The following is a 13,732-nucleotide window of genomic DNA, read 5'->3' as shown; positions in this document are numbered from 1 at the left end:
GGAAAGCCTGACTGCAAACACTGTGATAGCCTACATCTTAATCCAACTCTCCTCACTACACACTTTCAAATGTTGTGATTTGCGAGTATTTCGATAACAGGGTGAGCAACTTCATTACATTCTCCACATAACTGACATAATTTCAGCATTTGCAATAGTGCTTCAACAGAAGGGTGAAGAAATCGATAGATAATATTCATACATGTAAGATGACACACCTGCATTGGATTAAAGTAGGATCCAAGTATCTGAGGTCTCAAGGTACTGGCTTCTATTTCTAACACTTATAAGTGCTATGGAATCTATAATCCCGCCTTATTAAAAAGTTGACAATAGACATAAAATGAGATCAGGAAAGTATGTCTTTATCAGGTGAAAAGCTAAATTTTACTTTAATAAAAATCAAAAGAGTGGGTTTTTATTTCCAGTGTTATATAGGCAGAGATGAAATGAAGAACCTCAACCAGACCCTGTCTAATCATGAGTTCAAGAACATGACTGGTGAATTTTTATAGCCATTGTAAGTTTCCAGGCATCAGAATGGACATAGACATAGCACATGTAGATAAGAATTTATAAAATTTACCTAATTTTCTGAGCCAATTGTTCAATAGGAATTTCAGGAATTTATTTATCATGCTTAAAATGAAAAACATAATGATAAACAATAAAATTACTATTAAATATGTTCATATATTTTTCAATGAGGTGATATACATCTCTAATTATAGCACTTGTGATATAGACACAGGAAGGATCAGAGATTTCAGATCATCTGCAGGTACAAATTCAGTTTAAGGAAAGCATGGACTACATGAGACTCTATCTCAAATAAAATAAAATAACAAATATATTCTGTATATGTTGTATGTAAATGCACAGGTACATGGGTAAATGTGTATGTAGTTGTGTGTGCATGTATGTGTATGTTTATATAGAAACTGAAGGTTGATGTCAGATGTATTCCATAACTGTCCACCTGATTTATTTTGAGAATGTCTCTACTGAACTGTAAGGATACCAATTGCCTAGTCTGGTTGTCCAGCTAGTTTCTGGAATACTCCTGTCTTCAGTTCTCTAGTATTAGGTATGCAGTCATACCTTCTACTGCCTATGCTATTGCATGGGTGTTAGGAATTCAAATGCAAGTTGCTATTCATGTGCTATGTTCTAGCTTTCTATTTCTGAGATAAACAATATGGTGTTTTGGGTAGGAGGGAGTTTACTTGGCTTACATTTCTACTCTACTTGAAGGAACTCAGGGAAGGAATTCAAGCAGGAATACAGAGGCAGGAACAGAAACAAAGACTGCCGAGGAGAGTGCTGCCTACTGGCTAGTCTTTTTTTATGAAACTCAAGACCACCTGCTCAAATGTGGCACCACCCACAGTAGGCTGAGCCCCTTACCTACAATCAACAATCCATCCATCCATCCATCCATCCATCCATCCATCCATCCATCTATTCATCCATCAATCAATCAAAAAATTCTCCATAGACTTGCCTACAGGTCAGTCTAATGGATACATTTTTTTTCAACTGAAGTTTTCTCTTTCTAGGTAACTCTAGTCTGCATCAAGTCTCAGACTAACCAGCACATGGCAGGTCCTTTTGTAACTGAGTTCTCTTTCTATTACCTAACATATTTATTTTGAACTGTAGCTTAGTCCTAGTTTAGAAGTTAACTTGAACACAAAAGGAGGGGGAAATTTATTATCCCCAAATAATAATTGTGCCTTTGAGCATAATATTTGCAAATGATGTGATGAGAATGAGTTCTTTTGTGTGAGTAACAGGTTCTAGCATAGACAAGTCAAGATGTACAGATTAGTTATGAAGCAAAGATTACTTGCACATAGAAATTTGCATTGATTGGACCATAAAGCTTCAGACTACAGTTCAGGTAGAAACAAAAGCAAGGCCTAGCATGTATAAAAACAAAAAACAAAAAAACCCAAAACTTTCTGAGCCCATCTTCAAAGATTCTGATTTAATTGCCTGAGACAATGGATTAAAAATAGGTAGTTTTTAGAAGACTAAGTTGTTTCCCACTTTCTCTTCTATTAGATTTTGTATAGCTAGTTTTATATTGAGGCCCTTGATCCACTTGGGCTAGAGTTTTGTACAGGGTAACAAATATGGATCTATTTGTATTCTTGTTAAAAGATGTTCTCTCTTTTCCATTGTATGGTTTTGGCTTCTTTGTCAAGTATTAACTTTCTGTAGATGTGTGGGTTTATTTCTGGGTCTTCAATTTTATTCCATTTATCAATTGGTCTTAGCGCTTGAGCCATTGATGTTCTGTTCAGGAAGTTGTCTCCTGTACAAATGAGTTCAAGGGTAATTCCAGATTTTGCTATTAAAGTTAATATTTCTGGTTTTATGTTGAGGTTATTGATACACTTGGACTTGAGTTTTGTATAGGGTGATGAATATGTATCTGTTTGCATTCTTCTACATGCAGACATCCAGTGAGACCAGCATCATTTGTTGATGATGCTCTTTTTTTTCTATTGCATGGTTTTGACTTCTCTGTCAGAAATCAAGTGTCTATAGGTGTGTGGATTCATTTCTGGGCCTTTGATTTCATTTCATTGATGAACTTGTCTGTTTCTATATCAACACCATGTGAGTTTTCCTACTACTGGTGTGTAATACAGATTGAAGCCATGGATGGTGATAACTCTAGCAGTTTTGTTTGTTTGTTCTTATTGTTCAGGACTGTTTTATCTAATGGGAGACTTTTGTTTTTCCATATGAAGGTGAGAATTGTTCTTTCAAGGTCTGTAAATAGTTGTGTTGGAATTTTGATGGCAATTGCATGGAATCCACAGATTGCTTTTAATAAGATGGCCATTTTCATTATGTTAATCCTACCGATCAATGGACATGAGATATCTTTCCATCTTTTGATATCCTCCTCAATTTCTTTTGTCAGAGAGTTGAACTTCTTGTCTTACAGGTCTTTCACTTTCTTGGCTAGAGTTATACCAAAATAGTTCATATTATATCTGGCTATTGTGGAGGTATTGCCTTTCTAAGTTATTTCTTAACCTATTTATTGTTTGTGTAAATGAAGGCTACTAATTTCTTTGAGTAAATTTTGTATCTAGACACTTTGCTGAGGATGTTTATCAGCTATAGGGATTCTCTGGTGGAATTTTTCAGGTCACTTATATATACTATCATGTCATATCATATGTGAGTAGTGATACTTTCACTCTTTCATTTCCAATTTGTATCTCCTTGATCTCCTTTAGTAGTCCTATTGCTATAGCTAGATCTTCAGGTACTATATTGAAGAGATAGGGAGAGAGTAGACAGCCTTATCTTGTCCCTCATTTTAGTGGAATTACTTTAAGTTACTCTCCATTTAATTTTATGTTGGGTATTGTCTTACCATATATTGCTTAGTATTTAGGCATATGTCTTGTATATCTGATCTCGCAAAGAATTTTAACATGAAGGGGTATTGGATTTGTCAAAGGATTTTCGGCATCTAATGAGATGATCGTGTGGTTCTTTTTTTTCAATTTGTTGAATTTTTTTCCTCTCTTAATACCTCTACCAGTTTAAATGTATTTTTCTGTATTTCTTTAAGGGATTTATTCCTTTACCCATTAAAGGCCTATATTATCTTTATAAAATAGGATTTAAGATCATCTTCTTGTGCTTCAGTTTCATTCAAATATCCAGGACTTGCTGTGGCAGAATAGCTCCGCTCTGGTTGAGTCATATTGCCCAGGTTCTTAGTGATTGTGTTCTGATGATATCCTTTGGGCATACGGTTTTTCCTGGATTTTTCTAGAAGATCCTGATGACAGTAGGTCTTCTCAGGAAGACAATAGAGGTCAGGGGATCTCACTTGGCTGGCTATGTCCCTCTAGTAGACCTCACTGACAAGGGATTGGTAGGACAACCTTCCAAGCTTGTAGTCAGTTCTTGGGGCACTTGCACAGGCCTTCACAGGGAGCAAGACACTCTTGGGGTTCCACAAGAGTTTTTGGGACCTAGAGCCAGACAATAAAGATCATGGAAACCACATGCAATTTACCTCTGCAGCCTGTTGCCTAAGTGGACCGGACTGGGTGAGTTGTGTCCTATAGATTAGAATTCTGCAATATTCTGCATGGCTATCACAGGGCTAAAATCTAGATGTTGGCAAGGCTATGTTCCTTCTGAGGCTCTGGGGAAAATACATTCTCTCCTTACTGGCCCTTTTCTCTGCTCTCATTTTGCAATTCATCATTATCATAGCCAGCAACATTAGAAAAGGGCTTCACATTACAATTCTCATGTTTTTCTCTGCCTTCTCCTTCAATATTTAAAGAACCACATTTATTCTAGTCTCTTCCAAACAATTCACTTCACTATTTCAACTTAAAATTCTCAAAGATTTTAAAAAATAGTTTATTTTATTTTATTTATGTGTACGGATGTTTCCTTGTCTGAATTTATAAATGTTATATGCATTCCTGGTGACCTCTGCATGAAGAGGTCAGGATAGGGCATAGGAGTCCCCAGAACTAAAGTTACAGGTAGTTGTAAATGGCCAGTAGTGAATTCAGTTGAGTCCTCTGGAAGAGCAACAATGTTTTTAACCATTGACTGAGCTCTCTATAGAGACACAATTCTTAAAATATTTTGTTGTTGTTGTTTTGTCATCTATTAAAAATTGAAGATAATTTTTCCATAGACTATATTCTGAAGATGATACCTATCTCCCAGTTCTTCCCCTCCTCCCCAATCACCCAAACCTACACCCTTTCTTGCTCCTTTCATTAGAAAACAAATAGATATCTAAACAGTGAAGAAAAATATTAAAATGAGCTAGAATGAAAACAAACAATCTTAATAGAGTAAAACAAACAAATGAACAAAAAAAACAAAGCCCCCCCCCAAAAAAAAACCACAAGAAACACTTAAGGATACAGAGACTAACATATTGGCAAATACAAAAATCCCATAAAAGCACAAAATCAGAAATAACAACATATAAGCAAAAGATTACCTCAGACAAAACCAAAAACAACAAACAAAACAGATCAAAAACAAAATTTAAAAAATCCCAAAACATCAACAGAACAAAAATACCCCAAAATACAATCAAAATCTTAGACAAGGCATTATGAGACAAACAGACAAACAAACAAACAAACAAACAAAAGACAGAAACAAAAGTCAAACAAACACAAAAAAATCCCTCCAAAAATACTATTTAGTTCATTTATTGTTGGATCATCTAATACTGTGCATCAGGCCTAGTCTTAAGAGTGCTTTATACCCAACTAGATCACATTGGAGAATACTTCTTTTTCATTGTGAGTGGTTATCAATTAGAGACTGTTTCTGGGTTAGGAAGGGGGACTTGTGTGTACTTCTACTCTCAGCAACTGGAATTCATCAGGTCCAGACCAGTGCAGACCCTGTGAATGCTTCCACAGTCTGTGTGTTCCTATGTGTACCAGTCCTACTGTGTTCAGAAGGCCTTGTTTCTTAGGTTTTCTCCATCCCCTTTGGCTCTTACAATTTTTTGCCTCCTATTCTGCACTATTATCAGAACTATGAAAGGAGGGAATTGATGGAGTCATCCCATTTCAGAGTAAATGTTCCAAGGCCTCTCAGCATTGTCACATCTTATACTTTTGGTCTCTGTATTTACTTATATTCATGCATGTATTATTTATTATCCCATCTACTGTAGGAAGAACCTTCTCTGTTAATTGCTGAGGAAGCCAATGATCTATGAGTATAGCAAAATGTCCTTGTGTTGCTACATTCCTTTAGTGGAGCAGCAGGATTTTGTTTTTCTTCTAGGTCTCTGGTCCATCTAGTCTCAGGATCTTAGCTACCCAAACAGTTTGGGGGATAAGTTCTATCTCATGGAGTGGACATTAAATCTAAGCATATATTGGATACCACTCCCACAAGATGTGTACCACTACTGCATGAGCACATCTTCATGTAATTCACAATTGTAGATCAAAGTATTTGTAGTTGGGTTGGAGTTGACCTGTCTCCTTTGGTAGCATGTGTATTATCTCCCATTACTTTGAACACTAGTCAATATAGGTGAAGGCTCTAGGTAAACACCAGTTCAGTTTCTTGGTGTGCAATGAATGATTTTAGGTGCTGTCTTCAGCAATAGGCCTTTTTTCTATACTATTTGTAATAACCAAAAATTGAGAACAAACTAGATGTACATTATGAATGAATGGATAAAGAAAATGCAGTATATTTACGTGATAGAATATTCCTTAGGAGTTAAGGAACTGAAATCATGAAATTCATAGATAAAGGCATGTAACTAGAAAAATAAGATTATTCTGAATGAGGTAACCTAGACCTAAAGCGAAGGACATGGTATGTATTTGATTGTATGTGAATGTAGAAGTTAGATGTTAAGTCTTCAATAAGCAAGCTACAATTCATATAACCGCAGAGGTTACATATAGAGAAGAAACTATGATTGAGTCACCCTAGTAAGGGGAAGTAAAATAGTTTGGATGGATGGGGAGGATGGAACAGGAGGATTAAATAGAGAGAAGAAGAGAAATGTACATTATGAAGGAATTATAGTGAGATATAAGCAAACTAAGAGCCATTTGAGAAGTTGTAAAGGAAACCAAACATGGTAGAAACTTCCTAAAACATATACATGAAGGGGATGTAAATAGAGTCATCAAATGATGGGGAAGATGGAGGCCCAGACAAACATCTATTGTCAGCAAACGAAGCTTCCAGTTTTAGCACTGGGTTATAATTCTTCGAATTGCTGGCAAAGGAGATCCTGTGGGAACTGTCAATCAACCTAGGCTATTGCCAAGGCTATTAGTTACTTTCCAATCTTAAAATTTTTAGTTGAATCATTCTTGAAACATAACTTTTGACTTGTAAAATGACATATTCAAAGGTTCAGGGATTCACAGATGAGCATTTCTAGGGAAGCATTGTTTGGCCTACTCCAAGCCTATCCTAAGCCTATACTCTAATCCCAGAGACTGGGAGACCACTCATACTTTCACTACAGAAACTTGTATGTTTGAGGGTTAATTTGAAGCAGGAAATAGCAGTGTCCTATTAGAAGTCACTTGCTGTAGAGGCGACAACCAGGGTCAAGAGAGAAATGGAAAGGTACAGCCTGAAACTGTTATTGTTAACCTTTTTATTTCATTTTTCCTTGTTATCACGTTTTATCTAGGTTTTGAGACTCTGGGATATTCAGCATCAACTGTCCATTCAAAGGATAACCTGTTCTTTCCCCAAAAGTCAGGACTTCAGGTGTCTTTTCCAATTTGATGAAACCCATGGACGACTTTTTATTTCCTTCAATAATCAGCTTGCTTTATTGGCCATAAAAAATGAAGCCAGCAAAAGGGTGAAGAGCCATCTAAAAGCAGTCAGTTGTGTTCTTTACAATTCCCTCCTGAAACAGGTAAATACGAGTTCTTCTCTGCTACTGTCCTGGCGGTTCCCCAAGGTCAGGGTTTCCTTTCCCCTACTTAACCAGAAACAAAACCAAAGGTAATAGTGTGCTGTTGCAAAGAGAAGTCTCCTTGATCTAGAATAAGGATTACACTGATCAATGGCTACAACAAGGACTAATATTTAGATTGTAGTTAGTGATCATGTTGGTTTAGTAAAGTGATGGATGTAGATTCTTCCATCATGAACTGAAGAAGAACAACAAGAACAGCCAGACTAAAATGGATGAGGAAAGACCACAAGGCCCTACACAAAGAACTGCAGGCAAGTAAGAAATTCTGAAAGTGAGAGAAATAGTCTTCCTCAGAGAAGAGCATGCATTTGGTCAGCTCCCAAACTACATATACTAGTTTCATTATACAGACTGAGCAGGTTTTCTTTAGGAATATAGGTATATATACATATATGTAAATATATAGTGCCATACACATGCATTCAAATATATGCACATATACATATATGTAAATATATATGCATACTACAACATTTTTTTTAAAGGCCATGAATTTGAAAGAGCCAGGAGAGGTTTTATGGGAGGGTTTAGAGGAAGGGATAGAAAGGAGAAATGATATAATTATATTTTAATTTTAAAAGGACAATTAAAAAGTACAGTGGTGAAACTAGTAAAAGCACACGGGCAGGAGCTGACTGAAGCGCCACATGCAGTATGTGTGTCCAGGTGGTTTCGAAGAGGAATTCCATTTTCTGCCTGTCACAACAGCAGCACGGATAGCATTATAAGGAATCACACATTTTTGTTAAAGCCAACACAGTACACAATGTAATCATACCTACCTTCTTTAGCCTCTAGTTTAGGTTTTGAGCTAATATGCAGGTGAACCTGGTTATAAAATCCCCTTTTTATGATCACCACCCTTTTGTATCCCCATGGAAAGTTCTGAAGTATGCAAGAAATGTTAAGTAGCAGAGACCTAAGTTTTTTTTTCCCCAGCATATTTTACACCAGTGGCTCAAAGTGGTGGCATGGAATGTATTCATAAGAAAATGATTCAGTTAAATGGGATTCCACTTGGTATGCAGCACGGGTGTTGTTTGTCTCTCCACCACTTTAATGACATTGCAGCCTTTGCTTATGGGATCGCTACCTGAATCTCAATGAAGCTTGCCTTCTGGAGCCTGATGCCACACAGATCCTGGCCAGGCAAGCTGGTAGAGGGGTCAGCAATGAGTCTGGTGGAAGAAGCAGGCACCACTGACATTTAGCTGGCTGTCATCTTCAGCTCAGACCCAGCAGAGTGGGAGCGATGCAGAATGCAAACCTCCAGCTTGTGGCCGATTAAACAATAACTCTAACCCATTCTTGCTTTTCAAGCCTGGGGATGCTTCTCCACCGGCTCAGGAATGAGTAGTTCAGATTTTGTGCAAGGGGTGGAAAGCACTTTGTTAGTAATGAGCATTGTGTCATGTCACCATTTCAAACATTCTGTTTTCTGGTTATTCTAGGAGATAAAAGCCCTTGATAAAACAATTGAATGCGATTTCCATCTGCACAGAAACATTCCCCCACAAATGTTTTACTGAACTTCATGAAGGCAACTGGTTAATTTGGCTCCCTGTGGCCGCTGAGAGCTGGCTGCATTTGTTTCCCAGAGAGCATTCTGCTAATTGAGACCTGGAAAGTGAAAATGCTAGGTTTGTGTGTAGATTGTTAAGATCCTGTGCTGATTAGCTTTAAGATGAGCTGTATTCGGTGAGGAATTCAGCTTGCAGGACACAGAAAAGTACTGGAATCCTCCTCCACTTGGGAGTTGAAAATAATTCCAAAGTTACACTTGCAGGCTACCATGACAAAGGGACGTGCGCTTTTAAGAAGCTGCAGGCAGCACCTCAGTACAGTCAAGTGCATCTCTATTTGTTTGTTGCTATGTTTAACATCAGCATTAACTGAAAACATAATGCATATCCAAAGCACACAGAACTGTGTATTGCTTCAGGATCTTTTCTTAGCCACTAAGCTAAAGAAAAACTCTTTAAGATTACATCATAGGAGAGCATCCTACAGAAGGGCAGAGAAATCGGTTACTGTACAGTCCTATCAGTCAGTAACAAGTTACTATTTTAGAGTAGCTGAGCAAGCAAATGTGTCTATTTTTGGACATGTATCAGGTGTAGGAAATGGAGCAAAGACTAGTAAGTTGTCACCCTTATCTGCCAAGTCCCAGTAGCTCAGGGAGACTGTTCTCCAGCGCAGACTTGAATCATACTCTCAGATTGACTTAGGTAGATACCTATCACAAAATGGAAAAATAATAAAGAAAAGAATGAAAACGAGTTGAGGGACATTTCCAAAGTTCCCTGCAAGCTAGCCTGGGAATCTCTAAGAAGAAGAGTTTCCAGCCAGGAGACGCATCAGGAGCATCGGAGAAGCTCAGTGTTCACTGTGAATTCACTGTGACAGATTAAGTCTGGGAGTTCTTGTGGAAATCTGGATTCGCTATACCAGCCTCAAAGCTCGAAGCCTGCATAGGACTGCTGTTCACCCATAATTCCATTTGATCACAAGTAAATAAAGCACAAATTCAAGTTCAAAAGTAGTTCTCACACTCTGATCTTAATCCTCGGGAGACTCAAATCTTTGGGGAATCTGAGATGTCAAGAGTATTTTTCTTGTCAGTTTTTCACAGGTTTACAATAGATCTTTCTAGAGGCTACATGATGTATGGAGACCTAATTGATCTGGACATTAAGGGAATGTATGCTCTTGTATTTTGTTTTAACAGTTAATACTTTACTTATGCAATGTAGCAAATATATAGGTTTTATTGGGTATAGATGAAAGCTATTTTGATTGAACAATGATTTATAAAACTGTAGAGAAATCTCAAGACCAAAAGTTTTGAGAACCACAGGGATAGAATGGTGGGTAGAGTACTTGATGTCAATTTCCAAAATGTGTGTCTAAGAGGATCAAGGAATCATAATGCAGCCCTCTCCAAGGGTTGCCTTTATAAGGCTGGCCGCTGATCTCTTCAAAGCAATTCCCTGACTGTACTGCTATTTACTGGAAACATTCTGCTTTGAGGAATCTTACTTTCTTACTAACTTCTAAGAAATCCTTTCTCTTTTGTTTTAAACGTGTGTCGGGATAGACGTTTATAAATCTGGGATATAGCCAATGGGTTCTACTCTCTGTCTCCTTTTGTGCCATCTTTAAGGCTTTTGTTTTGTCTGGATTTGACGATGATCTTCTCTCCTATTGTAGATTTTGCATTCTGCCCACATTTCAATGTTATTTCATTCCAGCTGGGCTTCAGAGTGGAAGCCTCACCTTGGCTTCCCATAAAAGCAGCTTGCAATATTTCTGCAAATTTATTTATGTCTGTGTCGACTTTTCCTTTTCTTCCCCCCCCCCCCCCAACTCCTCTCTAAGAGAATGTGCTAAGCTACACAGAGTCTATTAAAAGCACTGCATGTTCTCACAGCCAGCCAGAGACCTTATGTGACCTGCTGAGGAAGACCCCTGGAAAGCCATTTTGAGAGTTAAAGTAACTGAAGTGACTCAGCGGGCTGCAGGCAGTGTTCATAGTGTTTGCACAGATTTCTTAAAGGAGGGTTTTCTTAAGAACCCATAATAATAGGAAATTTAAAAATATGTATTCGAAATGTCAAATGAGGTAGAATGGGCAAGGTTTCCACTTCATGATTCTAATGCAAGTTCATGTGATTTTTTTTTTTTACAAAACATGACATCAATTATCTTTTACCATTAATATATTTTATTCAACTTAGATCTTTAGCTGTTACTGAATTTTGAGATAAATATGTTTACTACTTTATTAAAGTAAATAACCTGTATAAAACCTTATCTGAAAACACTACCTGCTAATTATAAGAAACTCAAACAGTGCAGTGAAGCTTGACTAGGAAGGCGCTGCTGCAGAGGCTTTTCAACAAGATGCTTTGGGTTTTGTTTGTTTGTTTTGATAGAGCCAGATGAGGCTTTATTTTGGAAAATACAGTTGAATTGGGTTTGGGTGGAAAGCAGGGGCCATTGGGATATCCCAGATAGGAAATTCCTTCCCAGGTTGGCCAGATGGTTAGGGCTGATCCTCTTGCAGATCTTTTGTTTCTTGCACTCTGTCATATAGCTCTCTCCCCCATGAGTGGCTGAGCAGCTGCAGAAGCCCAGGTTGGCAACGACTTCGGTGGCCATTCACTTGGACAGGCTATCAAACACTGGGAAACCAGCTTCCCATTGGAAGTTTCAATCTTCTTCACGACCATGGCCTTAGTGCGGCTAAAAGTGCTGGAGTCCCGGACAGAACTGAAACAGGGCTGAAAGAATCTCATTCTATAGCTGAAGCCAGGGCTAGTGAAGCACTCAGTCCTTCTGAGTTTTGCATCCCAGACTCCAGCCTGCTCTGCTCACCCTCCAGTGGCTTGCAGTAAGTGAAGATCTCGATGTTGATGTTCATCAGCTCCTGGTTCTGTAGCAGCTGCCTGACCATGTCCTGCTTGGCCCGCTGCAGGGCAGTCTCCAGCTCAGCCAACTTGGCAACTTGGCATTAGCATACTTAACTCTTCCCCACGTTGCTCGGCATCAACAATGGCAGCCTCCAGGGTTGCCCTCTGGCCTTTGAGTCTTTCAATCTCTGTCTGCAGGCAGTTGATGTTGGGGCTCTCTCTGTCTTTGTGCAGCGCAGGTTATCCCTATGCTTCTCAGCCAGGGTCTGCCTTTTCTCCTAGTTGATCTGGTACATGCTTTCAGCCTCATCCTGGATACGGTTGATGGTATCCTCATACTGGGCACAAACTTCAGAGATGATGTCTATGCCCAGGGAACAGATGCTGTCCATGGACAATACCATAGATGTGTCTGAGGTCTGAGACTGCAGCTCACAGATCTCTTCTTCATGGATCTGCATCAATCAGCCCTTCCAGGCAGCACTCCACTTTCACCTTGTTCCTGTATGCTTTGTCCACTTCCTTCTTGATGAAGACAAATTCATTCTCCATCTCTGATCTCTTGTTTATCTCATCCTCATACTCTTGAAGTCCTCCACCAGGCCCTGCATATTGCTGAGCTCCGCCTCCAGTTTTAGCTTCTCCTGGCCCAGGGCTTCCAGCTGCTTGCGAAGGTAGCTGATATAGCTCTTAAGCGTGCTGTCCATGTTGCCCCTTGCTGTCTTCTGTTGCTACAACAACAGCAACAAGATGTCTGTGGTACCTTGTTAGTGAAGGAGGCAAACTTGTTACGGGATTTAATTTGCTCCTTCTTCTGAGTGAGCACAGCCTGGAATGTTGGGGTCCATCTCCAGCTTCATGAGGCTCAGGAGCTCTGGTTCACCATGACCACTGTGATGCCCTGCCAAAGCTGCCCAGACTCATGCTGGTACCCAGGCTTCCTCGGAAAGTGCTGCCACTGCCCACCTGGACAAAGCTGGAAGAGCTGATGTGGGCACCGGGTGCACTCGTGTATGACCAACTGCTGAAGGCCCAGGGGCCAGAGGTGTACATCATGTAGGATTTCTGAGTCACCCAGTACCACCAGAGCTCCCTGGGACTAAACCACCAACCAAAGAATACACATGGTGGGACTTATGGCTTCAGCTGCATATGTAGCAGAAGATGGCCTAGTTGGTCATCAGTGGGAGGAGAGGCCCTTGGTGCTGTGAAGGTTCTATGCCCCAGTGTAGGGGAATGCCAGGGCCAGGAAGTGCAAGTGAGTAGGTTGGTGATCAGGGAGAGGAGGGAGGGGATAGGGGTTTTTTGGACGGGATACTAGAAGAGGGGATAACATTTGAAATGTAAATAAAGAAAATATCTAATGAAAAAATAGTAAAAAAAAAAAACCCTACTTGGTGTAAGAGACTATCTCACACATATATGGCAATGTGACCTACATTTTAAATTCAATAATATATTGTAATATTCTTTAGAACTATGATATATACTCTCTCTCTCTCTCTCTCTCTTTGTGTGTGTGTGTGTGTGTGTGTGTGTGTGTGTGTGTGTGTGTGTATGTGTATGTGTATGTGTATGTGTATGTGTATGTGTATGTGTATGTGTATGTATGTGTATATTTCAAGGCCAGAGGTTGACATCTGGTGTCTTCTTCCATATATATACTGGGGCAGGACCTCTCAATGAACCTATAATATATCAATTTGACTGGTTGCAATAACCAGCCTGATGTGGAAGTCCTTTCTCCTCCCCCAGAGCTCTGGGACTAAAGATGGGTCACTATACTCACACATCATTTACATGGGTGCTAACCATGGTCCTC

The 13,732-nt window shown here is 39.2% G+C and overlaps 1 protein-coding gene and 1 pseudogene across 2 annotated transcripts in view; one reads left to right on the top strand and one right to left on the bottom strand.

Annotated features, from left to right (window-relative positions):
• Positions 1 to 13,732, top strand: part of Wdr49 (WD repeat domain 49) — a 208,238-nt gene that overhangs the window by 77,863 nt on the left and 116,643 nt on the right. For both annotated transcript variants that reach the window (XM_030252532.1, NM_001370850.1), the window contains one exon: positions 7,202 to 7,435. In XM_030252532.1, the coding sequence (XP_030108392.1) occupies positions 7,202 to 7,435 (234 nt within the window). The remainder of the gene's footprint in view (positions 1 to 7,201; positions 7,436 to 13,732) is intronic.
• Gm17836 (predicted gene, 17836) lies at positions 11,841 to 12,988 on the bottom strand (annotated as a pseudogene).

Source organism: Mus musculus, chromosome 3 (genome assembly GCF_000001635.26).
Source record: "Mus musculus strain C57BL/6J chromosome 3, GRCm38.p6 C57BL/6J".
Taxonomy (NCBI): domain Eukaryota; kingdom Metazoa; phylum Chordata; class Mammalia; order Rodentia; family Muridae; genus Mus; species Mus musculus.
This window is presented reverse-complemented; position numbering and strand designations above follow the sequence as displayed.